General features: G+C 40.4%; 4 protein-coding genes and 1 long non-coding RNA gene across 8 annotated transcripts; 3 read left to right on the top strand and 2 right to left on the bottom strand.

The window, feature by feature from the left end:
- Positions 1–333: 333 nt before the first annotated feature.
- On the top strand, positions 334–3541 carry clp1 (cleavage factor polyribonucleotide kinase subunit 1). Its single transcript, XM_030145621.1, has 6 exons — positions 334–417; positions 1301–1575; positions 1763–1870; positions 1993–2112; positions 2273–2410; positions 2526–3541. Exons 2-6 carry the CDS (start codon positions 1303–1305, stop codon positions 3210–3212), a joined length of 1326 nt encoding a protein of 441 aa, XP_030001481.1. The 5' UTR covers positions 334–417; positions 1301–1302; the 3' UTR covers positions 3213–3541.
- LOC115427180 (uncharacterized) lies at positions 3334–5381 on the bottom strand. The gene is made up of 2 exons (XR_003936447.1): positions 5245–5381; positions 3334–4332 (listed from the first exon to the last, which is right to left on the bottom strand). It is a non-coding gene; the product is annotated as an uncharacterized LOC115427180 (long non-coding RNA).
- Positions 4689–17514, top strand: LOC115427173 (zinc finger DHHC-type palmitoyltransferase 5). Of its 4 annotated transcripts, XM_030145618.1 has the most exons (13): positions 4689–4806; positions 6174–7577; positions 8105–8226; positions 9014–9171; positions 9464–9636; positions 9775–9877; positions 9965–10056; positions 10931–11063; positions 12166–12274; positions 12465–12571; positions 13387–14324; positions 14423–14446; positions 15362–15489. In XM_030145618.1, the coding sequence occupies exons 2-12, from the start codon at positions 7429–7431 to the stop codon at positions 14439–14441; spliced, it is 2103 nt and encodes a 700-aa protein (XP_030001478.1). In that variant the 5' UTR covers positions 4689–4806; positions 6174–7428; the 3' UTR covers positions 14442–14446; positions 15362–15489. The 4 variants fall into 4 exon arrangements, with proteins under 4 accessions (XP_030001478.1, XP_030001475.1, XP_030001477.1 ...); XM_030145615.1 differs by lacking the exon at positions 14423–14446 and having other exon boundaries at positions 15362–17514; XM_030145617.1 differs by having other exon boundaries at positions 14423–17514.
- On the bottom strand, positions 16851–21884 carry tmx2a (thioredoxin-related transmembrane protein 2a). Its single transcript, XM_030145622.1, has 8 exons — positions 21627–21884; positions 21439–21499; positions 20294–20407; positions 19679–19755; positions 19150–19256; positions 18513–18578; positions 18256–18385; positions 16851–18160 (listed from the first exon to the last, which is right to left on the bottom strand). Exons 1-8 carry the CDS (start codon positions 21813–21815, stop codon positions 17981–17983), a joined length of 924 nt encoding a protein of 307 aa, XP_030001482.1. The 5' UTR covers positions 21816–21884; the 3' UTR covers positions 16851–17980.
- pmf1 (polyamine modulated factor 1) lies at positions 21868–25590 on the top strand. The gene is made up of 5 exons (XM_030145624.1): positions 21868–22214; positions 23308–23413; positions 23493–23593; positions 23805–24000; positions 25503–25590. The coding sequence occupies exons 1-5, from the start codon at positions 21997–21999 to the stop codon at positions 25566–25568; spliced, it is 687 nt and encodes a 228-aa protein (XP_030001484.1). The 5' UTR covers positions 21868–21996; the 3' UTR covers positions 25569–25590.
- Positions 25591–25652: the final 62 nt, after the last annotated feature.

Below are 25652 nucleotides of genomic sequence, written 5' to 3'. Positions count from 1 at the left end.
CAGTCCATTGTGTCCACAGGTCTGCTGTTGCTGCTGTAACAGCCATGGAAGAAACAAGTTCACCTGTCACTGTTAAGGTCTTTGTACATAGTCTATGATTCTGACATCTTTCCGAATAACATTTATTCCACTCTTACTGTCTTATTTTTGATGAAAACTAAAATCATTTCTGATGGAAAAATAATGGAATACTGACGATTACAAACTTAAAATGAACTAAAAAAAAAAAATGAACTAAAACCATTGACGTATGACTAAAACGTCGAAAGGATGGACCACTGAGGAGTTTTCCGGAAGTGAGCCTTTCACATGATTGGTTGGTGCGAAGGTGATCTCATCATCAGGCGACTGGTCACGGTACCATCGGGTGCACATAAGTGGAGTCTGTTTTCATACAATAACCTTTAAACTTGCTTCGTAAGTACTACCTTAAATCTAAGAAAATGTGCAAATAGGCGCAGAAATAGACTGAGCAAATTACTTCACTATGGTGTATTTGAAGGCCTCTGCTGTACCTTTTATAACAAAATAATGCTGGTTGAGCTGGGGCCTGCTAACAGCTAGCCAGTGTGTGTAACGCATCGTAAACAGTTTGATTCTTCTAAATTATGTAAATATTTCAAGTCCACCTTACATTGAAGATATTTTTTAGATGTTAAGTCTTACGTAGGCAACGTTTCTTCCAGCTTTAGTCTTGTCCGTCTAGGAAGGAGCGACTGTTTCTGCGAAGCTGAGATCAAACCTCAACGTTATGTTCTCTTTTACTATTGTACTAACTATATTATAATATACCCTAATGTACTATACAATACAGCTAAAATTAGTCAGCTATGGATATGCCCAAAAATTATATCTCTCTTTTTCTTTATAAAAGATGACTCACTTTTATAATTGATAAAACGTGATTCAAAACTATTTTCCTTATTGAATCTGCATACTGTATATACGCTACAATAACTAAAAGCAGCACTTCATATAGTGCCAAAATGCATTATGTGTTAATACATAAAAAACTGAATTAAAGAAAGAACGACTGGTAGGCAGTGACTAGAGAAACATCTACAATGAATATGTTACAACCACCAAATTGGTGCTGTTTTGAATTTCTGGCCAGAAAGGAAGCAGCACTAATCTCGATTTAATTAAATTTTTCCACATTGATTGTAAAGGAAAGCCTTTTTAATCAGATTGCATAAATATATCACCCAGCCCTAGTTTAAACCTTGAAACACTGTCAGAAGCCCAAATCTGTTTTAGAAATACTGTTAGTGACTGCTTGTAACGGACTTTCTCTTTGTAGTGATGGCAACAGAGGTTGTAGAGAAGACCGGGGAAGATGCCCCAACAGCTGGGAAGGTCAGCACCAGATATGACCTGGAGAAGGAAACTGAACTTCGTTTTGAGGTGGAGGCAGGAGAGGCAGCTGAGCAAGTTGAGCTTGAGCTCCTCACGGGAATGGCTGAGGTGTTTGGCTCAGAGCTGAACCGCAACAAGAAGTACACATTTGGACCCGGCTCCAAGATAGCAGTTTTCACCTGGCAGGGCTGCAGTGTGAATCTTTATGGGAAGCCAGAGGTGAGAGCCAACAACAGGGTTAATGCATGAATGTGAATGGCTTTCATGAGAGCTGCAGTATGGATACATGATGTTTTATTGTGTTAGTGGAATACAATACCATATTTAACCACACCTTGCTTTGCGTGCTTGACATCTGAAGAATGAGAGTCTCAAATAACCAACTTCTCTTCCCTCATCATCACAGGTGGCCTATGTGTCCAAGGACACTCCCATGTTGCTCTACCTGAACACACATGCTGCCCTGGAACAAATGAGAAAACAAGCAGAAAGGGACAATGAGAGGGGACCGAGGGTATGCTAGTATGTTTGTGTTTAAGTCAGTTTGTCAAAGTAGAATAAGTGTTGGCCGTAGGGCCTAATATGTTCACACACAAGTTATCTAGCTAATGATTTCAATAACTTATCATCCCTCAGGTAATGGTCGTGGGACCTACAGATGTGGGTAAGTCCACAGTGTGCCGACTGCTTCTCAGCTATGCTGTGAGAGTGGGCAGGAGGCCAACACTGGTGGAACTGGATGTTGGACAGAGTGGGGTGAGATGTACCATGGTTACAATACTAAACATGGATATAGGCAACAATATTATATAGCTTATGTCTTATTAACTGGTTTACATGATAACATGCAAACAGAAATTGGAGGTTAGTCTTGACACAATGTTTTCTAGAGTGTAAAGAACATTATAATCTTCAGGTGTCTGTCCCTGGGACAGTGTCAGCACTTTGCATTGAGCGACCAGCAGATGTGGAGGAAGGTTTTTCAGTCCAGGCTCCTTTGGTCTACCACTTTGGCTCAACCACCCCAGGGACCAACATCAAACTTTACAATAAGGTGAGAAGTAACACTTTTCAATAGCATAACAGTATGAAGTGAACTGTCAAAGAAAATGCTAGGCTGCTTTGTTTTTTCTTCCCACATTTATCTATTCCTTTGCTGTGGTATACAGCTGACATCATGCCTGGCTGAGGTATTTTCACAGCGCTGTGAAGTGAACAGAAAGGCCAGCGTGGGAGGGTGCATCATCAACACTTGTGGCTGGGTGAAGGGTTCTGGATACCAGGCTCTGGTTCACTGTGCTTCTGCATTTGAAGTGGATGTGGTACTAGTTCTGGACCATGAAAGGCTCTACAATGAACTCAAAAGAGACCTTCCCCACTTTGTCCGTGTTGTGCTTCTTCCCAAGTCAGGAGGAGTAGTGGAGCGGTCCAAGGAGTGTCGTCGCGACGCTCGAGATGAGAAGATCCGTGAATACTTTTATGGCTTCCGTGGAGTTTCTTTCTACCCTTTCTCTTTTGAAGTCCGTTTTTCTGATGTCCGCATCTACAAAATTGGAGCCCCCTCCATCCCGGACTCATGCCTGCCCCTAGGAATGTCTCAGGATGACACCCAGCTGAAGCTGGTGCCTGTGACACCAGGGAGAGACCTCACATATCATGTTTTGAGTGTGAGTAGTGCTGAGGATGGAGAGGAAGGAGTTAGAAAGGGCATAGTGGAAAGCCCTGTGTGTGGTTTTATTGTGGTGACTTATGTGGACACACAAACTCAGATAATGAAAGTGCTGTCTCCAGCCCCCAGACCACTGCCCAGACACACACTGCTTATCATGGACATCCGATTCATGGACATGAAGTGAATTAACAGGAAGGAGGACATTGTCACAAAAACAGTGGGAAGCATCTGAAAGAAAGGCTTTGCAAAATGTGTTTCATGGGAAGTAGTTCATATTTTCTACTTTTTTTACATGTTGCTTTGTACAGACCACAGATGACAAAAAGTAAAAGATTTAATAATAGAAATTGGTAGGTGGTGTAGATTGCACACCATTTTATAGGCTATACTGTACAGATGTTCTAGCAAGTTGTCATTGATTATTTTATTGGTTCAGAAACTACTTTTTGATAAATCTGTTTTACAGTGATTGTTTTTTCTTTGAAAAATAAATTTTTAAAAAGTCAAATGTTATGTATCCTTTGTTCATTCTTATAATTATACTAAGTATCATAGCCTATCCCTGCCACATAAATGAGCTGTATAGCAGGTCAGATTTCTTTGCATTGCATGCATTATATAAAAATACCTTTATGCATGCTCATGTATCAAATCCCGGAACCAAGGTTCTCAGGGGGAAAAAAAAAACAGATTTCACAAAACTATACCCCACAACCTTTTTCAGAAGTTTAAAATTTTCATTGAATATGTTTGAAGCTGTTCCTTGCCCTCTGCTTTATGTGTTAACTGCTGCTGTTTGAACAGAACTGGGGCAAAGGACAGTTAACTCGCCTGATCCAATAGACATACCAATCGACATGTCAGTAACTGTTTACAAGTACTACAACATGAGCTCAGTTGTTTATTCTATCAACACCTGGCAGCTCGTACTGGAGCTCAAATACAACTGCAACATCACTTTTAAGTGTGACTAAAAAAACTCAGCATTGATCATCAATGCAAAATCAACACAATGACATATATATATATACGTGAACATACAGCAGATGACTTTCAAATTACATATTTTAATTTCAGAGTATGTATGTACTCTCCTTTTGATTTTTTGTTATTAGCTGGTCACAATATTTTAAGGCAGTTGTATGAAAGTATGTATGATTGTTTATCGGCATTCAGATTTTCATGTATTGCCAGTTTTCCCTCTATTTATGTTGCAAATGCTCCACATTTTAGGTTTAATCAGCAGGATATGACTTCATTGTAGGTGGGTGTTCTGTGGGGGTTTTGTGTTGACCATCTGGAACCTGAGAAAGAAAGGAAAACAACTTTAACACGAAAAAATGATTAACAAAGGAGAAAGTCAACAACAAGACTGAGATGTGGGTTTTTTGTCGCTTCTCTTTATGCATGAATCTCAAGTCGAAATTTTCCAATTAATTAACATTAAGCATTTCTGGTTAAACGTATGTTGTTATGATTTTATTCCCCTTTGTTTTGAATGTCTGCAGCAGCTTTATTTAAACATCAGGGATTATTTTAACACTAATACAGCATTAATATTGATCTATAGTTTCATTTTTCTCCGTTGACATATACACACAAGCCACACCCCCTCCGTCTCTGATTGGCTGATTGTCCCACCTGAGGGATGACCCACTAGTTCCTGGATTCCGATGTCGGCCTAGCAAGCGAGCTAACGAGTTAGCTAGCGGCTAACTCAAGGAGGACCGACACGACCAACACCCCACAGGCAGAACCACTCGCATGTTCGGTATTAGGTATGTCCCGTTTGTTTTTGTTGCTCTTCGTTGTGACTGTTTAGCTGAATGTAACTACACTTAAAAATTCGTTTGTCAATGAAAGCAACTCCGCAAATGTACAGGCTGCCATGCTAGCCAGGTAACGCTAGCGAACTCTTCTAGCTGTGGTAAAGGACTGAGCAGTGTCGCAAAAAACTTTCGAGGCTGGGTAAGATCTAACTAATTATTATGAAAGGAGTGTGTATAAGTCTCATATTTTCGGACATATAAAATTAATCACCTCTGTGTTATTACTTAGTTTAAAAGTGAACTTTGTGGAGGCTGGGATGTGGTGTGAGCAGATTATGATTGTAGTCTTTACTGAATCCTAGCATTGCCCTGGCCTGGTATTTAACGTATGATTTTCTTATACGTATGATTAAAATATGTACTAACAGTACATGAAATAGTACAGACTTGCCGCAGACATGAGGTGGCAGTTTTCGATAAACGTCCCACATTTGAGCAAGTTAGCTCAACCGGCCACTTAACGATGTAGCTTGCAGATTGTTGCGGTGACATGACAGGCAAGGCTCGACACGGAGATTTTAGGATTAACATCCATTATAGTCGGGAGGGGGGGGATTTGTTGTGGGGCAGATGAGATGATTAACAACAGGCACAGTGACACTTTGCCTCGGCCAGAGCTCCGTATTTGTTAGTGCTGCTGATTGTTGAAAAGAGGGGTGTGTCCAAACTATCAGATTACACTGTTACTCAGGATCCGTTTTCACCACACGGACTAGTTTTCAAATGGAGACAGGGAAATTAGTTACTGCTGTGAATTGAAGGCGTCCAGTCTTGTCACCGATCCAGGTCTCAAGGGTTTTCCAGTTTCAACCATTGGGAGGTGTTTCATTTTGCACCTGAGGACAATTCAGGTAGCAGCTGTCTGGTTGACAGCAGCTCACTGTGTGTGAGTAATAGTGAGAAAGACCCATAGACACACGCAGTATAACGCAAGAGTTTTCATACAGTAGGAGGTTGGTTAGTCAGCTTGATTGTTGTGAAATAACAGTGAAACTTCTGCTGCTCCCACTTAGTTCTGTCCTTTGCCCTAACATAGAAATTCACTTTGTTCCAACCTGTATGAGCATTTTCATACACTGACGCTGTAGATGCCTATGCTGTTTAATCTTTGATGGATTTTGTTGAGAAATCTATGCTCTGAAATCAGCCATCTATGCAAAGAAACATTCCATGTGCTTTTGCTTTTCATCTGACATCCAGTCCTGGAACTCATGAGTATTTGTCATTTTTGAACATAACACTTATCAGAAATGCAAGTTTGTTTGTGACATGCACATAAAGGTTGTGTTCACTAATAACAGATTGTTTTCCTACAGAGTCATCTTACATCCCACCCACTTAAGCAGTGGGTAAAAGAAGACGGGAGAGAATAAAGAACTACTATGCATCAGACTACATAATACATCATTGCACATGGCTTTGTTTGTAAGATGCAGAATGGGAATGGAGATGTTTCTGCAGAGGATTTGGAGGTGGGGGAGATCTCTTCACCCAGATCTGGCCAAAGGCGGTGACATCTCAGCGACATACGCAGGCCTGCTTTTTGGAATGAGTTGATTCTGCCCCAGTATCGAAGCAAAGACTCAAGCTGGGGGTCTCAAACTCTTCAAAGGGGATTCTACATCACTATTTGAGTGATTTTTAACCTGAGAAGGCAAGACTTTTTTTAAACATCTTTTAAAAAATCCAGCTGGACCTTTGTTTGTTGGACACTGATTTTAAGTGAATTTTATTTTAGTAGTTTTCCCCCACTGACTTAGTTTGAAACGCTGGAACGGTCTCTCCTGCCGCCATCCTCAGTCTCTTCCACCCACCCAGTGCCTAAATAAGCCCCCTTGGGACAATCACAGAAGTCATCAGCAGCTGCTCTGCTCAATCCTCTGCCTGTTCTCCTCTGTGTGCTTCTGCTCTTCCACCCACTACCTCTTTAATTTTTGTTTCTTTTCTTTTATATTTCTCTTTTCTCTGATAGTGATAATCATAACTCAAGCACGGAAAAGAGCATTTAGAGAAATACTGAGTTTCAAGAGGGGGAAAGAACCTTGATTGCTTCAGTTTTAGTCACGTGTGCAAGCGTCTGTGCTTTTGTTTTCTTGCACTGTAGTGTCATGGTTGCACTTGGTGCCAGAGAGCAGCCTTGATTAGAATTATTTATATTGTTGCACCAAATACAGTTACATTAAGCCATACAAAAATATTTATGAATTACATACACATATTTTTGTATCACATTGCTCGTGTATAGTTTTGCTTTTATAATCTTTTATTAAAATTATGCACAAAAAAATCAAATATTTGTGGCAAGCTGTACATATGCAAATAGAGCTTTATGTTGCTATTTAAAAGAAATTCTCTGTAAGTGATATAATAGTGCTGGATGCAGAATCCCTAATGGTTTCATTCAGTTGCTGCTTTGCATAGTGTTGGTTTTGTTTTCCAGTCTGTAGTGATGGCCTCTCCTCGCGAACGGAGACTGTTTGTTACATTGACCTGTTAAGCACCCCTTTACGCTAGGTAGACAGTAGATATCTACCTCTCTCTCTATCTTCCTCCCTTCTCTCTCTTTCTCGGATGCCGGGTTTTAGTGGTGGGGGGGTCGGGGGAGGAGTAGGTGGTCCAGTTTCTGCTCCTCCCCGTCCGTTTCGCCCCAGCCGATATGTACCAGTCTCTGCAGCCACCACTTTCCTTGTTGGATCCACCACCCTCTTCTTCTGCTTCACGTAAGTTTCCCCATTACACAGACAATCACTGACCCAATCCATACTTTGTTTTAAAAGCCTGAATGTACTGTATATAGCTGCACCTGTGTCTCGAGGTAGTTTATAAAATGAGTTTGTATTTGCATTATTTTAGGTAATTCATTTATCAGACAGGGGCACTTGTTTGTTTACCTGCTGTATTTGCACGAAATTACACTTAAGCAAGCTTATGAGAAAATGTGTAGTAAGTTTTTCTTGCATTCATTAAAAGGTTCATAAGCACACCTGTCGTGTTTTTCAGTGCCATATAGTCACACCTGTGAGCTGTTTACCTTCATATTCTTGAATTTCTGTCTACTGAACATCACTAATGTTGTTAGACCTCAACTGTCTTGTACTATTGATAACAAGATGTGTCTTTAAAAGCAGGGACTGAAGTTGTCCTCTGTGGTCTCAGTTTCCCACCATTTTTCAAATAGATCAAACACTTGTGTAATACTTGTTTTAAACAAATTCCTCCACTGTTCCTCCTTTTTCATCCTCTCAAGGTGCCCATGGTTGGCAGAGTATGTCTCCGCTGTTATTCCCATCTACAATGCCGTGATCTTCCTCTTCACCCTTGCCAACTTCTGTATGGCCACTTTTATGGACCCTGGTGTCTTCCCTAGAGGTAAACACCCATACACATATCTTGCATACTCACCTTGCTCCATAAATGCTTTTAAGAAGTCCTGTATAGGGCTGCATGATATTGGAAAAACTGACATTACGATTTTTTTTAACCTTGCGACATATATTACGATAGGAAAAACTACTCAGGAGGATATAATAGTTGTGAGGTGCCAACATAAATGGTCAAACAAATTCGTTGTTACATCTTGTTGTGGCAACAGGTGCAAGGCACTATCGACACAGAACATGTGTTTCACTATCATCTTTCTTGTTGCCGAAATAATTCCAGATAACTGATGTTGCTTTTCTTTGTGGCACCAAGTCTTCATTTTGGGTGATTTTCTCTTGTTCGTTGCTCATTTTTCAATGTTGTTACCAGCAACTCACTCCATTTGCAGGGACATGGTCTGCTTCAGCAAACTGATTAAGAACGTTTGCGATTGGTGGATCGCTGCGTGCAGTGTGTGTCAGGTACCCAGGTTACAATTAGATGAGAACACGTTGAGTTTATTTGCCTCCTACATCACAGCACCTGTGATGTGACTATTGCGCTCATGTACATTGCAGTGACGATGCTCAAACGATATATTGTGCAGCTCTAGTCCCGTATAATATTTAAATGTCTTTCAGTACATTATATATAACACAAGATGCAAAACAGATCAGTATCAATGAAACTGTAACTGTGATGCACAAGAAAATGATAGCAGAAACACAATGCCTGACAACAGTATGATGAGCCAGTATAATGTGATGACCGTCTCAGTGTTTGTTTCTGTTTGTAGCGGAGGAGGATGAGGATAAAGAGGATGATTTCCGTGCTCCACTTTATAAGACAGTGGAGATCAAAGGCATTCAGGTGCGCATGAAGTGGTGCTCAACCTGCCGCTTCTATCGCCCGCCACGGTGTTCGCACTGCTCAGTCTGTGACAACTGTGTGGAGGTAAACATACACATGACTATTAAGGTTCCAACAAAAAGTCATTTTATTTCTGATGACAGTTAATTATGGAAAGAACCCACCCACTCTAGTATAATTTCCTTTCAGTTTTAATAACAAGTCCTAATTTCACACTAAGCTCTTAAACGAAACTGTATGATTTGACATCTCAGCCTAGATCTGTCCTATTCTTAGTTTTTAATATCCGATGGTAAGAAGTTAACCGTTTCTTTTCCCCAGTCATTTTTCTCCTTGTGTTTGTGACTCTTTGTTCTTTGTCTCTGCACTTTTCTAGGATTTTGACCACCACTGTCCTTGGGTGAACAACTGCATTGGCAGGAGGAATTATCGGTATTTCTTCCTCTTCCTGCTGTCACTCACCACCCACATAATGGACGTATTTGGCTTTGGCTTAGTTTATGTTCTGCACCATCGCCAGCAGCTGGACACGCCACATGCTGCCGTTACGTATCCTTCCTTGGCACACTGCAGCCGTAAAAGTGTAGGAGTCATTGCTAGACTTTACTTACAGACTGTGACCTTCACTTGTATGTCTTGTTTTTTCCTGCTTTTCTGCTGGATTTATTCTTGAACTTGTCATCCCAGTATGGCTGTAATGTGTGTTGCTGGTTTGTTCTTTGTCCCGGTCGCTGGCCTGACTGGGTTCCATATTGTATTGGTGGCCCGTGGAAGGACCACAAATGAACAGGTAGGTTCATGATCATCGCATCCTTTACAAACTCCTTTTTGTTAAGGGTTGAGTCTTAATTCAATTCTGTCTGCCCTCTTACTGTAGGTGACAGGGAAGTTTCGGGGAGGCGTTAACCCTTTCACCAATGGCTGCTTGAGGAATATTTCACATGTGCTCTGTAGCTCCCAGGCCCCGAGGTTAGTAGTCCTCTTTCCTCTTCACTCATTACTTTGCTTCTCTCCTTAAAGGTTACTTGTATTGAATTTTCATTGCTAGCCTTTTCAAAAGATCACGCATAATACAAGCGGTTCTGTCAGGTATGTTATGTTATAGCCCGTTGTCAAGTGTGTGCGAGTTCTAAGTCATTGTTCCATCAATCAGGCATGGTCAGCGACATGTTGCGTCCTTCACGGGCTGTTCCAGCAACGGTAGTGATGCAGAGTTGTTGATTTGTCCGATTACCTGGGCTGCGATGGATGGGTCACTGACCCTGTCCTGCAGACACCAGTCTAAGATGACACATTTTGGCCAGTGCTAGGCTGCGTCTTAGGACAGTGGTGGAGTGTAAAGCTTATGGCTGCACAAACAATAAGCACAGAAATCCACCCAATCTCACTCACTCACTGCTGCTTGTTTTGTCGCACTCGATCACTCGAAATCAACGATGGTACTTAACTTGCGGTTGGCAGTGGCTGCTCCACAAAGGTTCTGCCCCTGTACGTAATTCATGTAATATAAAGGTCCAGTGTGGTGCATTTATTTTGTTACTGAATTTGCACCTCTCTTGCCTATAAGTAAATGAGTACACAAAGCACAATTAATGTCGTAACCATGACCAGTACAGGTACCCTTTAAACACTCTCCTTCACAATTACTCTTTTTCCACTACCTTTTTCTTTCCACTGCAGTTTACCCTTCCACTTTTCCTCTCCTCTTTTATTGTTCTCACTCATCTGTTCATTTTAAACACATGAATGTTAGAGGTTCCTAGTGTAAGATGTTTGTTCATAGCGTACATACTGCCAAGATTACATTGTTTTGTTCAGGATCTGATTGCACTTTGTGTCTTAGATATATGGGCCGTTGGCGAAGTCCTCAGGCAGTAGAAGTACAGCCACCGTTTCTTAGGCCGAGTCTTACAGAGGCACAGCTAGAAGCTAAGGTTCTGGATAACGGTATCCAGAATGACAGACACAGCACCAGGGTGAGTAATAAACACACTTTAACACTTTCAGTGCCATGGGCCGATTAAATCAGCTTTACGAAAACAACCTGTAAAGTGCCACGGGCCGATCAGATCGGCTTTGGAGAACATGCCACATTTGTGTACAAACAAACCATCCACCCCCATTTCTTTCTCACATTTCGATGACGTTCTTTCTGTGTCCCCCTTTTGAGACCAAGCAGACGGGAATTTGAGGTCACGCGACCGAATAATATTTTTATATCTTTTTAATGTTTCTTATTCTCCAGTGTTTCATCAGAGGGAGCCCTCCATGCTGGGGGCGGCTGTGGACTCCGGGGGCTGTGGCGGCGCCTTCTCTCACTGGGGTCCGCTCCTTTCTGGTGGGTGGGGGTCCCAGTTGGCCCTCTCCCACTAGTTGGGATGCGGGGCTGTGTTGCTGGTGCCTGGTCGCCGGGGTCGGCGGCTGCCTCCTGGTGCGGATGGCTCCCTGAGACAGCGCCTCCTAAATTGATGTTTTACTTTTACTTGTACATTTTTGTTCTGGTCTACCCGTGCTCAGTCAGTCTTCTTAAGTGTGTGTGAGCTTGTGGGTTTGCATGTATATGTGGGTTTGCATGTGTATGTGTGTGTGTGTGCGGGTGAGTGGGTGGGTGTGGGTGGGGGGCGGTACTGATTTTTAAACTGATATGTAAAGCACTTTGTGCTACAGTTTTTAATGTATGAAAAGTGCTATATAAATAAATATTATTATTATTATTATTATTATTATTATAAATAATGCAAATTACAATCAGTAATGAATCGGCTGCGTCCGGTGCGTTTTGGATCTAATCAGCAATCGGTCGCATGTTACCGAGCGGTTTCCTGCAGGATTCTTCAAATATTATAAAAACGACGCGAAACACTGAAAAATGGCCAAATTCTGTGGCACTTTTAAGGCTTATTAGCCCCTTAACTGTCTGGCACTTAAAAAGTTAAACTGTTTAAACTGTTTGAGGGGAAAAGGGGCCTTTCCAAAGAACGAAAATGTTGCATATGCTCATTAGGATTATCATTGAAAAATTAACTTTGAATGAATTCATGTGATCACATCAATGACGTTTGTGTGCATCTTTTCTAGTCCAAAAGCAGTCTAGATCAGATGGAGAGCCAGTCAGCAGATGCAGAACCTCCACCTCCTCCAAAGCCGGAGCTTCGTTACCCTGGCCTGCCTCGTGCTGACACAGAGGGTGAGACTCGTGCACACCTACACATACTCCTGCAGAATCAAACATTAGGAGCAATATAAGCTGTTATGTGATATTCATCATCAAGGATGACTCAGATATTTAAGTAGCATCTTATGTAAACATTGTTTTTTTGTAATCAAAAAGATGCATCTTCAGAAAAACGTTTGATTGTTTTGCATTCTTTTCTCAGAGAGCAGCTTGTTGACTGAGGCACCACCTACTCCGTCAATGTACAAATACAGACCAGCCTACAATAGCCCAGGAAGGAACCACACTGCCCTGTCACACCCAAATAAGGTATAATGTCAATGTTCTCATCGTTTTGGGAATAAGCATAACTAAATAATAACCATTTGACCAAGCCTAGAAATTAAACTTTAATAGCATTAAAAGGAACAGTCAGCTGGGATCAAAGTTGACCACATTTCCCTGATGAGAAATTGGTAAAATTACAGATGCGCATAAATCTTTATACTATTTTTGCTTCTAGAGTTTTGCTCAAAACAAAATGATGACTGTCCCACACATAACTGTAACATTCATGTGCATCGTAATGGGCGATATTTCCTCTAATTTTCTTTGTGGTTAACACATGCCCCTCTTTTTGTTTTTACTTTAAATTGATCATTCAGTGGCCATCGGTTGATCAGTAAGTCTCAGCTAGTGTCATCTGTGTGTGTATATATCCCTATGGCTGTCTTTGTGTGTTAGAGTGGATCTATCCTTTCCCCTGAGACTGCATTGACTGGAATGTGTAGTTCATGCACTTTATGTATTTGTATTTCCATGTATGTGTTTATACACAGTCTTTTGACATGCAGTGGCAGTGCTTGTTGAAGCCAGTCAATGTTTCCAGTCCAGTAGTGTGATGATGGAGTATAGCACAGATCACGCATCCAGTTTCTCCCCACCACACTTTTTTTCTGTTACAGTCTGTAGAAGAAAAGTTGTTTTGGGTTATGTTATCTATTCCTAGGGTAACATGTTGGTTTCATCTTTCTCCCCTCTTTGAACTTCTGCCTTCATCTTCATTACATTTTCCTTACCCGCTCCCTCTCTGTCTTCACACTCTCTACCTTTGGTCTGTTTCTTCTCCCCTTTCCTCTCCTCAGATGATCCGTGGGGAGAGTCTTGACTCTCCATCTCCCTCCATCCTCCAGTCCAGCCGTCAGCCTAGCTATCGCTCAGAGCCGAGCAGCCTGGATGGGGCCACAGTGGTGGGGGGAAGTGTAGGGGCGCGCAGAGGGGGAGGGGAGAGGGGTGAGGGCCCCGGAGGCCCTGGCGCAACTGGGGTGACGGGGGGCATGTCAGGTTACTCCTTGACTGGGCGCTCCTACACCTCCTACCCATCCTCTCTGGTTCTGTCTGCTGGCGGCTCTCGCTCCTCCAGCCTGCGCTCAGCGCAAACGGCACATAACCCTCTGGCTACGCTACAATCAGAAGGCACAACAGACACCAGCTACAAAAGTCTGGCCAACCAGACACCTCGGAACGGCAGCCTGTCCTATGACAGCCTGCTGACACCATCCGAAAGCCCAGAGTTCGAGTCTGCCGCCCACGAGCTGTCGCCACAAAAGCCTCACGCTCTGTTTCCCTTGGCGACAGGGGCCACAATAACAGGCCAGTCTGAGGTGGTGTCACCCAGTAGCCCGCTGCAGGGTTACACGTCGCCCTTCCTCTCAGCTCAGATTGCCCAGCAGAGGGAGGGGCAGCTGCTCCAGGGCTCTGCCACTTTCTCCTCCCCCCACAGGGCCTACCTGCGTGCCGTCAGCCCAACCCCTCCCTCCTCCTCTGGGCCCTCTGAGACCCATCACCTCCTCCAGCATAACCAGGACTCCACTTCCAGAGCCCTTCGTGCCCCTTCCTCCTCATCCTCTTCCCCTGGGGTCCGTTCATTGGAGCCCCCTGTCTCCCCGCCACCTCGCAGCCTCTCACTCGGCAAGTCCCACTCTTACACTGGGGAGGCAGGGCCTCAGCACAAGCCTCGATCCACAGGAGGAGGTACTGTGCTGGGTGGAGGAGGAGCTGGAGGAGGGCAACAGGCTCCACAGTGAGTAGTGATCTCTCACCAGATCTGTCAGCCTGCTACTCTTCCTCTTCCTCTTTTTCTTCCTAATCCTTCTCTTCTTCCTCCCTGGTTTGTGTCAGCCCTCCTCTTCCTCCCTGATTTGTGTGAGTCTTCCTTTTCCTCCTTCATGGTTTTCAGCCAGTCTTTGTTTACTGTTAAACAGTTGTTATTGATTACGTGCATTTGGAGTCGTATTAAAGCATGCTAGTTGTTATTAGCTGTGATAGCATGCCAAACTGCACTACTGTTTACTGATGTCCTAACGCATTACGTTTGCCTGTCTTTGTGTTTTTTGTACTCTCTGAGACTATGTCCACACTGATATGTTTTTGTTGTGGAACGCATAATTTTCACTATGTATACACCTAATATCCACCTTACCCAGGTGTTTTAGGATTTTCATAACTGAGCCTTTTGGAGCCAAGTCTATGCAGTCAAGGATGGTTGAAAATGATGGGGTAGACAGCCGCATTCACTGCCTGATTAGGCCTAACTAGTTATTATGTGACTTGTGTTCCCATCACACTCCAGAACAGAAAAATATAAGAGCCTTGACCACCATTAGTGAATTCAACATAGACACTGAACTGTGTTTCTGTCCAAGTTGTCTCTGTTAGCAGCTGTTGTATGTACAGTTCTGCATTTTATCATCCTGCTGTTGACAACATTCTCTAGTGACTATGTTATTTGAACAAATCCAGTGAGCAGTAGCGTTATCAGCTGCCCTGGTCATGTGACATACGGTTCAGGCATCTTGAATGGATGGAGTCTATTTTATCTGATACTTTTCTAAAATGGTCATATTGATAAAGGTATAAAAATGGTGTTTTAAAATGAAAATGTACTAGTGTGGCTGTAGCGTAAGTATATTTACCACAGGACTTATAAGATCAGTGATAGAGAACCTTTGCTGTTGTTGGTATGTTTTTATTTTTAAAGAGCGACTCACCTCCACATTCATTTCTCCTCTGTCCTTATCCTCACTGTGTCCTTCCCCTTTTCTGCTGGCTTTCAATCAGATCCACCTCTCGCACAGTTGTGGCCAATCACACCACTTCCAAACCTGGGGGCGGGGTGAAGAAGGTGACGGGCGTCGGAGGGACCACTTATGAGATATCCGTTTAAGCGACAGACGTCCTTCATGGTCTATCACAAGGACGGGAAAAGTCACTGGACGACTTCCACTTGTTTCTACTCTCTACTGTGCTGGATATTATTCACTTGTGAAGGCTCCTGGAAAAAAAAGACAGTTTTCCACCGCAACGAACTAAAGGAGTCAGCCTGTCTGGTACTCACTTTGATATCTTTGTATCACCACTGGCATTCTTCTCTGCCAGCCTTTCAGATTTGAACAAAGAGAAATGTGGGGACACTGGTTGGTTTTTCACAGGATCAGTTTGTTTCCATTTAGCCACTTTGAGAGCCATAGACTGATGTGACTGTGTCATTACAGCTGGGTACAGATATGTCTATAGAACATGCATAGCTCTTCGATGTTTTCCTTTGGTACATTAGCACAGAGTAATGACAACAGTATCTGACACTTGAGGAAACGATGGCCTTTAACCAGTGGAAGAAAATGTAAGAACAGGATTCATGACTGTTGACCAATAGAAACCATCACTGTCTCAATGGACCACACGACATGTTTATCGCAAAGAATCATGGAGAGAAGAGTCCAACCTATAAACACAGTATCATTTTAGTTTTATAAATCTTTTTTTAAGTGTTGTTTTATATAAATGTATGAAATCTTACAGATTGTGGGGTCAGACTGTCAGGAATTGAAGATGATGTTTGAGGAGGATGGCAGATGTACTGTGTATGATGATACATGAAAGCGATTTATAATCAGTTGCCTGTTTATAATTGATGGCTGCATCAGCCGCTCATGAGCTTTTGCTGGTATTTTCATCATCCAAAGAGTGATGATCCTTCTGAACCGCTGAAGTGGCAAGTAACTGAGCTGAATTTTGAAAGCCACAAAGAAATTCTGAATCATGATTGCAGCACAAGCATCTTTGTGGAATGTACGCTTGCAATGTTAATGCTAGAGACATTATGCAAAATCTGTTTGTAGCTTTAAGATCATTGTATGTCTTTCGGTGTTTCTTTTTCTGTAATGTTTTGTCTGTCACTCATGATGCTCGCAGAACCGTATAATTTTATCAGATGGCCAGCCAAATAGGGGCAGCAAGGGAAGGGCTTATTTATTTCAGCAGACAAGGCAACCTTGTAGTTCTGGACACAATTTCAGAATAGTCTATTATTTTTTCTTTTTTTTAAGAGAAAAAGAGGAAGTATTGATATTTTTAATAAAAAGGTTTATAAATGTAAAAGAGAAATCACGCCACTGTATAGACAAGTAGGGACTGGTCTACAATTTGGGAATGTTTTACCCTTTCTTTCTTTTTGCCTTGAAAGCATTGGTCGATTAGCAATCTGGTTTTTATTCTCTTTTTTTTTTTTTTTACACTTTTCTGATAAATTATGCCTTTCTTAATTTTTTTTTAAACAGTCTAAAAGGTACAGTTATTTTTTTTACCCACAGCCATGTTATAAAAGGAATAAGTGGATGAAGGGAGGCGTGTTTGCGAGATAAGGGTTGGGCATTACAGCAATGGTTTTTATTTATTTTATTTTTTGATTGAAGCCCACAGCAGTGTTTGGAGAAGAATGTTAAAGCTGGCTTTTGGTAGCACATTTTTAGGGAAAAGTACATGCTTGAGGCACACGAGTATCAAGCCAAACGACTGTGCTACGAGTTTTAAACCCTCCCTGGCTATATCTTCGGTGTGCATGTGATTTTTCTTTGTCGTGCTGAATGCTTCACTGGTGTGCATACTTGTGAGAATACTGTCAAATTCCCACGAATTCATGTGTGGGTGGAAACAATAAAAGAGGCATCATTAATGGCACAAACAGCCGTCGTATAGAGATAAGGAGAACCTGTGTTAATTTCTTCCTGTTCTGGCCATGGATGGCGGTCCTTGAACAATTAAAATGGAGTATAATAAGTATACTTGTATGTGAGAATACTTAAATATTGCTATTGTGGGCTGTGATGAATGGGTTTCACAAATATCTGTAACAAATACGTTGAGATTTCCAAAATGGCCTTATAAAGAATTTTTAAAAAGATGTCTTCTCAAAATAAAAAAGGTCAAACTGATGCTAAGTGAGTCTTGAGTTGAAATGCACACATTTAATTTCAGTATCACTTCCTTTGGTTTTGAAAAATCTGACTCGTAAACATTTAGCAAAGTCTCAGGCAAATGCAAGTCCACATACAGTGAAAAGATATCGCTGAAAGTGGCAAAAATAATTACAAAAAGGCATTTGTTGACGAATAACTTAAGATTTGTAATAAAAAACATTAAGGATCACTGCTTGAAGATGTTTGTGGCTGTGTCCAAACCACACTGCAGCATACCAAAGCCCCAGAGTGGGGAACAGAGGTCCATCTTATTGGAGGAGTTAATTTGCCACAGTCCAGACTTAGAATGGAGTTAGATGTTTAGGGGTTCAGGCTGCTTTCTTCTATCCATTCCACAATATTTTGGACTTTTGCGATGTATGTAAAGCAAGGAAAGCAAAGTGAAGACTTCCTGAAACCTCCGTCTGTCTTACTGGACAGCTCACTTCTCCTTCTTGGTCTCTGTGCTCTGCTGCTGGTCATCAGTTTCAGGCTGGGGCTCATCACTGCCCTCTTCTGGCTCAAAGCTGCTCTGCTCTTCTCCCTTCAAACCACGACCTTTGCTTAACTTCTTGGATTTCTGGAACAGCTCATTGAGGTTAAACTCTCGGATAATATTCTCCTGGGAACAGAATGACATTCACATTAGCATTAACGTGTGCATGCGCAATCAAGTAACCCCTCCTTTACACATGTGTTTGTTACACCTAAGCACACCTCATTGAAGGTCCAAGACACAGCTCTCCCTTTATTGTCCACCATTGGACGCCTCATCATTTCCCGACCTCCTTGGTAAAGTGCCAGTGTTGGCAGCTGCTTGGCCAGAGGAGATGTGCTAACACCGTACCTGTTTAGGAGAAAGTTAAAAAAGACACTCAATACCTATGCTTTGACAATCTTAAAATCAGAAACTTCTTGTAATCAGACAAAGTAGTTTTGACACTACTGTTACAGCATCACTAAACATGACTGACCTCTGTGAAATGTCTCCATAGCGTCCAATGTCCACTTTTGCAAACCTGAGCCCGGCACAGTTGTACCTGTATATCAAGTAAGCGAAGACACATGGGACATTTAGGGAGTGTTGGGGAGAAACTACTTACATTTGTGTTGTGTAGTTATAAAAAGTCAATGTAATTGTAAAGCCATTGAGACCGATTAAAGTTAGGATACAAAAATAAATGAATTCAATAAGTTGATTAATGTAATTAGTCTGATGAAGGAATTAACATATTTGATAACCAGTAATCTGTAGCCTATTTACAATAATAAGCATCCAAAAACTTCATTTAAGTTATAAGTATAACAACTATGCATAGTCATGTGTAGTAGATTGTGGCCAACAAAGGCCAAAAAGAGAATATCTTCAAATCATATGAAGAGGGAATGGTAAAATCACTTTGAAAACATGAGTAACTGAGTTCGTCTAACAACACTGTATATCAATAATCACTACTGACACTGACAGACAAAAAAAATTGGCACTAAATTAATTTTAGTCAAAGCAGTAGAGAAAACAAATGCATCCTGCGTTATTTCATTGCTGGGAGATATTAATTCTCTAACAGGATTTCTAGACACTGGAGACAACAAGTGAGATTGAGTACTTACTTGAGGGATAGGTCGGCAAAAACAGGAGCGAAGGACTGGCAGTCAGATGACCAGTTGGCATAGAATTCAACAATCCAAGTGATGCGACTGTCTCGCTGCAGCTCCTCCTATACAATCAGAATAGACACACATTCAGGTTTTTGTAGTGCAATAATGAATTATTTGTTTTCTAATTCCTGATGTAAAATTAAAGAAACTTCCTTTATTGTGATGCTTCCATTTTGGATTCATTATAATGTGTAATAAACACAATAATCATCATGATTTTATTGAGTTTCTGGCACAGTACTGTCCAAAACACATAAATGTTGATACTAATTTAAAGGAAAATACAGAAGCTCACATCCTCCTGTTTCTATTAAATTATGTATGAATACATAATGTTAACATTTATATATCTCACTGATGGAACAGCTGAGACAAAGCAGACAGTTCCACAAAACAGGAGCCACTTGTACAATAACCAAATGTTCCTCTTGTATAGGCTGTAAAAACATCTAACGCCTATGGTTTGTAGTGTAACACTCACATCAATGGTTTTATCGCTGAAGTATGTGATGTACTCTGGGCCCATGTAAATTGGTGGCTTACAGGTCATGACAAATGCTGGGGAAGAAAGGGTAAATGTAAGTTTTATTTTTTTTAAAGCCATGAAAATTAGGAATACATGTGTAGTAAAGACAGTCATACACAAAAGGTACAACTTAAGTGGAGAATCTACAGGGTGTCCCGTAAGTCTCCATACACAGGAAAAATAAACATTTCTTGACATAAACCATTTGTATTTATATAATATGCTCTATGTGACTGCCATTTTGTCGGGAACACGTTTCAATGTGTGTCCTCCACTGCTGAAGAACTATAAAGAAGAAATATAAAGAAATACATGTTAGAACCATGGAATGTATGATGTCTCCTATGTATGGAGACTTATGGGACACTCTGTACATTAAAAATCCCTGAAGCTGTGGAAGATTGGTGTTCAGACAGTTTGAAGTTTTTTTTTTAATTCACGATCATGTTATTTGGTACATAAATATATAGAGCTGGGTGTCCCCCTGTGTACCCATAACACAGAGCTCTAAATAAAAACACAGGTAATATAATAAAAGCTGTGGTGTGGGAATGGTGACAACGCACTGACCGACACACAATGCAAGGTAAAGGATTCCTAGCCGGACATCCAGTCTGAAGAAGAGAATGACGTTGGCCACTTTACTGAACAGGAATAGGTTGCCTATGTGCTGATCCAGGGTGACTGAGAAACAGAGAACAGGAGGAGGGGAAGACTGTGTTAAGGAAGAGCTGAAACCTTCACAGTGCTGATACAAGGTCACAGGAAGGGGGGTGGGGTATAAAGTCAGTTGTAATGTTTATACAATAAACACTTCCTGGGTATGATTAGGTGCAAGGACGCTTACAACAGGAACAGTTACACATTAGACTGCAAATGCCTTGGTTAAGGTTTAACACATGCAAGGTGGATAGGCCAGGGTCTTATAATGCCTAGGAGCCAAAACCAAAACTGGGCCGCCAAAGGGTCTAATCTGGCCTGTGGGATGAATTTGTGAAATGCAAAAGTTAAACTGAAGACAGTAACTGTCAAGGGTGACAAAATACTTTTAATTCAGGGGTCACATACAGCCCAATTTGATCTCAAGTGGGTCAGAGAGGTAAAATAACGACATTACCTATAGATAATGATAACTCCAATTTTTTTTTAAATTTTTTTTTTACAAACTATCATTTCCCAAAAAATGAAATAACACAAATAACCATGTACAACTTGAAATATCTTAGGAAACATAAGTGCAATTTTAACCATATTATGCCTGTTACTAAATGTTTTGTGCCTTTATAGATCCACTGTGATCTGTAAGTTGTAAGTTGCTGAGGCATAATATTGTTAAAATTGCTCTAATTTTCCTTTAGAAATTTCAGATTGTTCATGTTTTTTAAAGGATAGTTTGTAGAAGTACAAATTTTCAGAATGTAATTTTACTTTTTTCATTCTAAAACAAAAGGAAAAAAGCTCAGAGTTGTCATTATTTACTGGCCCGACCCACTTGAGTTCATACTGGGCTGCATATGGCCTCTGAACTAAACTGTAATTTACACATGAATGGGACCTTTGCATTACAAACACACTGGGTGCATAAACCCCATGCAAGCCAGTCTGATTATTTGACTGTTTAAAATGTAAACAAACACGTGTCTTGTCATTACAACCATTTAGTTTACACATAGACAAACATGTGAGTGCATGTGGGGAGTAACAGGGATACTTACTGGCTCTTCTGTTTTTCATCATCACTATTGCACTGAGAAACATGAGGATCTCCAATTCTCTCTGTGAATGAAAATGACAGTTTAAAAGACATGCACACAACAGGACAAATCATTATAAAGCAGCTAAAGAAGGCCCACCATATTTAGCAGCCTAGCACTGCAGAGGAACCCTATCCCACCATGCTTACCCAGTCAAAGTCGCAGGAGTTGCCGTCCTCCCGTTGAGTGGCCAGGTGTTCGCACAGACCCGGAGCCTTTCGGACTACCAGGAAGGCGATCGTCATGAAGAACGAAGTGATATAATACGGCTTCAGTAACCATTTGTAAATCTGAGGTAAATGGTACAAGAAAGTGCAGAGTCCTGTGATTAAACCCATGTTGGCAGACACGGCCGTCAGCCTGAGAGGGTGAGAGGAGGAATGACAGCTGAACTTCCACTGACTGGACGGGAGTGCACAGCGGACTGCGCATGCGTCACACTACAAACACCGTAGTTTTTGGACCAACGGGACGCCGTAGATTTGGCGGTAATTGTAAAACGTAAACAGAGTAGCAAAAATGGAAGACAGTGAAGCGGTGCAACGAAATGAAAACACTGAAAATGAGACACCAGCGAAGAAGCAAAGGAATGAAACGACAGGAGAAGAGCCGTCCCAGGGGCCTAACCCCGGAGCGGAGAGTAAAAACACCGAGGAGACCGAGCCCCGGTGGAGCAGACTGAAGCTGTTCGAAAAGGTGATGCAGAAGAGTCTGGAGAAGGTCATCGAACATGCAAGGTGATATTTAATGACATGATTTATACACTCGTTCGAATACACTAATTAATTTTAATAGTGGAAACTATTCTAGGTGTTAGAATAAATTGCACGAGGGTCATCATTTAACTCACCCTTACTGCCCTCAGACTGTCCACCACCTCAGTCTATGGAGGCTAGTCTGGACACATACTGTGGGTGAAGATAGACTGAATATTCTATAAATAACTCGGCGATTACTTGTTTCGATTTTTATTTTGCTTTCTTTTTTTTTCTCCATTAACATGTTAAGTCATATAGTAGCCTACTGCCCGATCTGTTTACTGAGTGGCTGGTGGACATAAAAAGTTCATTCACTTTAGCTTTATCCTCTTAACTGTTCAACATTCCCATTTCTAAGTCTTCTGTGGGTTGTCAGAAAAATTAATACACAAACAACTAGATAAACGCTTTATCACCTCAGATGATAACCTACAACTTTCATATTCATATAACTTTGCTTTTAAGTTATAAAGACTCTAGATTGTATGACACTGTAGCATTACAGAGATGATCACAGATGATTTAAAAGTCAAAAATATCATCGAAGCTGTTCTGCATTTATGGATAAACTCTGAGTACTGTGGCACATGTTGCATATAAAATACTATAATGACTACAGTTTTTGTTGAAATGAAATGGTAATACTGAAGATAAACCTACTCCTCTTTTTTTTATATAACTTCCTAGTTTCTCTACTAAAACACCACATGTAATAGTTTAGGTCAAGACCTAATTACTACCTTACACAAACCTGAGAACAGCATCTTCAAGTGTGTCGTTTTGTACAGCAAACCAATTCAAAAGACTGAAACTTTTAAGTATTTTTTACTCTTACAAATGAGCAGTTATGTTGATTCTTTTCAAGGTTTATTATTTTACTGGATTGACTTATTTTATATTCATTGATATAATGATACTGATTTCCTCAGCTTTAATATAAATGAGCCTTCTACCTGACAATATTACAAGTCAGAATAAAGGTTGAATGAATTGTTTTTATATTAGTCTTAATTTCAACACTGGATTGGTCTGTTGTTTACAGTCTGCTGTCTTAACACTCTTTCATCTACAGTTTTAACAGATTTGCCAGCAGTTTTCGCCCACTGTACAAGAAAAACCCTCAGAGAATGGAGAACATCCACAAGCAGTTTATAGAAGAGCTTCGGGGGGCCATACAGGTGAGTAAGGGAAGTAAAAGGCAACAGGTCCTCTGTATTGTAGTTTATTGTAACACGTCATGTCCATCTGTGTTTGAAGGAGGACATCAGCAAATTGATCGAAGAGGGTCGGTTAGAGTCCAAACTAAATGAGTTGGATAAACTGGAGAGTGCTGCCAAAAACAAACCAGACCCTGCTTGGTCAGTAAAAATTACCATATTGCATTATTGTCCACCGCTTTATGCTTAATCTGCTATTACACAATGTACTTGTTACACATCACACTTTGATCACATACACCATATATTGTTTTATGTTTTTATGACATATGATATCCATAGGTGTATTATTTGATCTGCAACACTGAACAACATTGACTCCATCTTGAAAAATTGTATTGTGTCCTTCTAGGCGGCCGTCAGGGATACCTGAGCAGGATTTTTGCAGCTTTTTGATGCCCTACTATCAAAAGCAAGAGGCCTACTTACGATTGGAGCTGAAAAAGATCCAAGCAGCAAACGCTGACCTGGCGCAGAAGGTTCAGGCTGGTAGAGACAATGTTGCTCAGACAGAACAACGTGTTTCAGCAGCTGTCAATAACTGGAAGGTGAGAAAGAAAAATGTAATTTCAGGAAAAGATTAAGGCTGAAGATTGTTAAAAAACAGAGAAGATATTACATAAACAGTGAGAAATGTAAATACATTTACCAAGAAAGTTATGACAAAACAGAAAGAAATATACACACTAAAAAAGAAAAGGAAGCAAAAAATAGTGTATTCAAAAAGAGCATCTTTCTAATGTGATTTGGATGAATCCCAAGACATCACAATTTAAGTTATTAGCACAAATAAAGTTAAGACTCATTTTAGAAAGATATCAATTAGCAATTCATACAAAGACAAATTAATCCAGATTCATATTTGTTCAGACAGTTTAAAAAGCTGTTGAATATCAATGGGTTATATTTTCTACTGAAAACTGATATTTACCATGTTTTGCAGAGGTCTCAGATCACTTTCAACTTTGTTGTTTTTTAAGGATGTGATGAGCAGGCATATTCAGGGTTTCCCTTTGTTTGTGGAAGTATTAGTTGCCCTGACACCTTTTGTGGTTGTTATTTGGTATTTTTGCATAAAGTTCAACCTATATTTTACAGTAATTTGAAAATATCTCAATGAAGAACACTCATTTTTTAAAGAATTCTAGTACCTGAAAAAACAAGCTACTATGACATCTTTTATCTGCAGAGTTGTAGAAAATTCAGAGTTCTGTCTGATAAAACATTTCAGATGTACAGTATGTCTGAAACATGTAAGGCTTATAATGGTGGGGACAACATTAGTATTTATTTTTGCAGTGACTTTATAATTATACAGTGACAATCACAAGAAGAAATACATGTGCTCAGCTTTAAAACTGCAAAAAAGCAGAATTGAATGGCTTCTGAAGGCAGAAGTCAGCATTAAGTTCAACTGTATAAAGTTTTCTCAATTTATTATACAACATTTCTTTAGAACTTACCAGAGTTCCTCTTTTGGCTGGGTCTGTCATTTGTGTTTTCTATGTTCAGATGATCCAATACATCTATGATATTCATATTTTTGTTTTGATTTGCTTGATTATAATGCCATTTGTGCATTTGTCTGTTCTAATTGTGTCTTGATATAGAGGCCGTGAAACATATATATGGTCATTAATAAAAATTTACTTTTTTTTTTTTTTTAACATAAATTTACTGTAACAACCCTAACAGTGGCCTGAGACTTTTGTGCATTACTGTGTAGATTTATGTTCCATGGAAGTATATTAATTGCATTAATTTCCCATTTTAATTTTTTACTTTCAGACAGGGTACACTGGTTAACTTTGAACTGTATCAAGTACTAATATAAATGCAATAATTGCAAAAAAACAAAACAAATTTACGTTGCAAATACAAACTGCATTCGTTTTACTATATTTATTTCTCATGATATCTGTATTGTTGAAGAGTGTTCCTCATCTGTCTGTATAAAATTCTATTGCCTTGCTCAATTTATTAATGTTTAAAACCCCATCTGCTTTGCATGTTAACAGTTTTATTTTTGTTTTTGTCTCCCTTTTTTTAGGCATCTGTCACAGAATTTGAAAAGCTGGCTTCCTCGCTTGGTCCTGCTGATGTCTTTGATGTGTGAAAAGCAAATATATATATATATATATATATATATATATATATATATATATATATATATATATATATATATATATATGTATATGTG

This window comes from Sphaeramia orbicularis, chromosome 10, assembly GCF_902148855.1.
Source record: "Sphaeramia orbicularis chromosome 10, fSphaOr1.1, whole genome shotgun sequence".
In the NCBI taxonomy this organism is placed as follows: Eukaryota; Metazoa; Chordata; class Actinopteri; order Kurtiformes; family Apogonidae; genus Sphaeramia; species Sphaeramia orbicularis.
Note: the sequence above shows the minus strand (reverse complement) of the source record. Positions and strands in the feature narration are given on the sequence as shown.

Coding starts and splice junctions, on each gene's coding strand:
- LOC115427173 (XM_030145615.1), top strand. CDS start 7,429: ATGCCGGGTTTTAGTGGTGGGGGGGTCGGGGGAGGAGTAGGTGGTCCA. Junction 9,172..9,463: donor TCTGTGACAACTGTGTGGAG/GTAAACATACAC, acceptor GCACTTTTCTAG/GATTTTGACCACCACTGTCC. Junction 12,275..12,464: donor GCCTCGTGCTGACACAGAGG/GTGAGACTCGTG, acceptor TTCTTTTCTCAG/AGAGCAGCTTGTTGACTGAG.
- pmf1 (XM_030145624.1), top strand. CDS start 21,997: ATGGAAGACAGTGAAGCGGTGCAACGAAATGAAAACACTGAAAATGAG. Junction 23,414..23,492: donor AGCTTCGGGGGGCCATACAG/GTGAGTAAGGGA, acceptor CTGTGTTTGAAG/GAGGACATCAGCAAATTGAT. Junction 23,594..23,804: donor AACAAACCAGACCCTGCTTG/GTCAGTAAAAAT, acceptor GTGTCCTTCTAG/GCGGCCGTCAGGGATACCTG.
- tmx2a (XM_030145622.1), bottom strand. CDS start 21,815: ATGGGTTTAATCACAGGACTCTGCACTTTCTTGTACCATTTACCTCAG. Junction 18,579..19,149: donor TTTGCCGACCTATCCCTCAA/GTAAGTACTCAA, acceptor CTTGATATACAG/GTACAACTGTGCCGGGCTCA. Junction 18,386..18,512: donor TATGGAGACATTTCACAGAG/GTCAGTCATGTT, acceptor TCTCCTAAACAG/GTACGGTGTTAGCACATCTC.
- clp1 (XM_030145621.1), top strand. CDS start 1,303: ATGGCAACAGAGGTTGTAGAGAAGACCGGGGAAGATGCCCCAACAGCT. Junction 1,576..1,762: donor ATCTTTATGGGAAGCCAGAG/GTGAGAGCCAAC, acceptor TCATCATCACAG/GTGGCCTATGTGTCCAAGGA. Junction 1,871..1,992: donor ACAATGAGAGGGGACCGAGG/GTATGCTAGTAT, acceptor ATCATCCCTCAG/GTAATGGTCGTGGGACCTAC.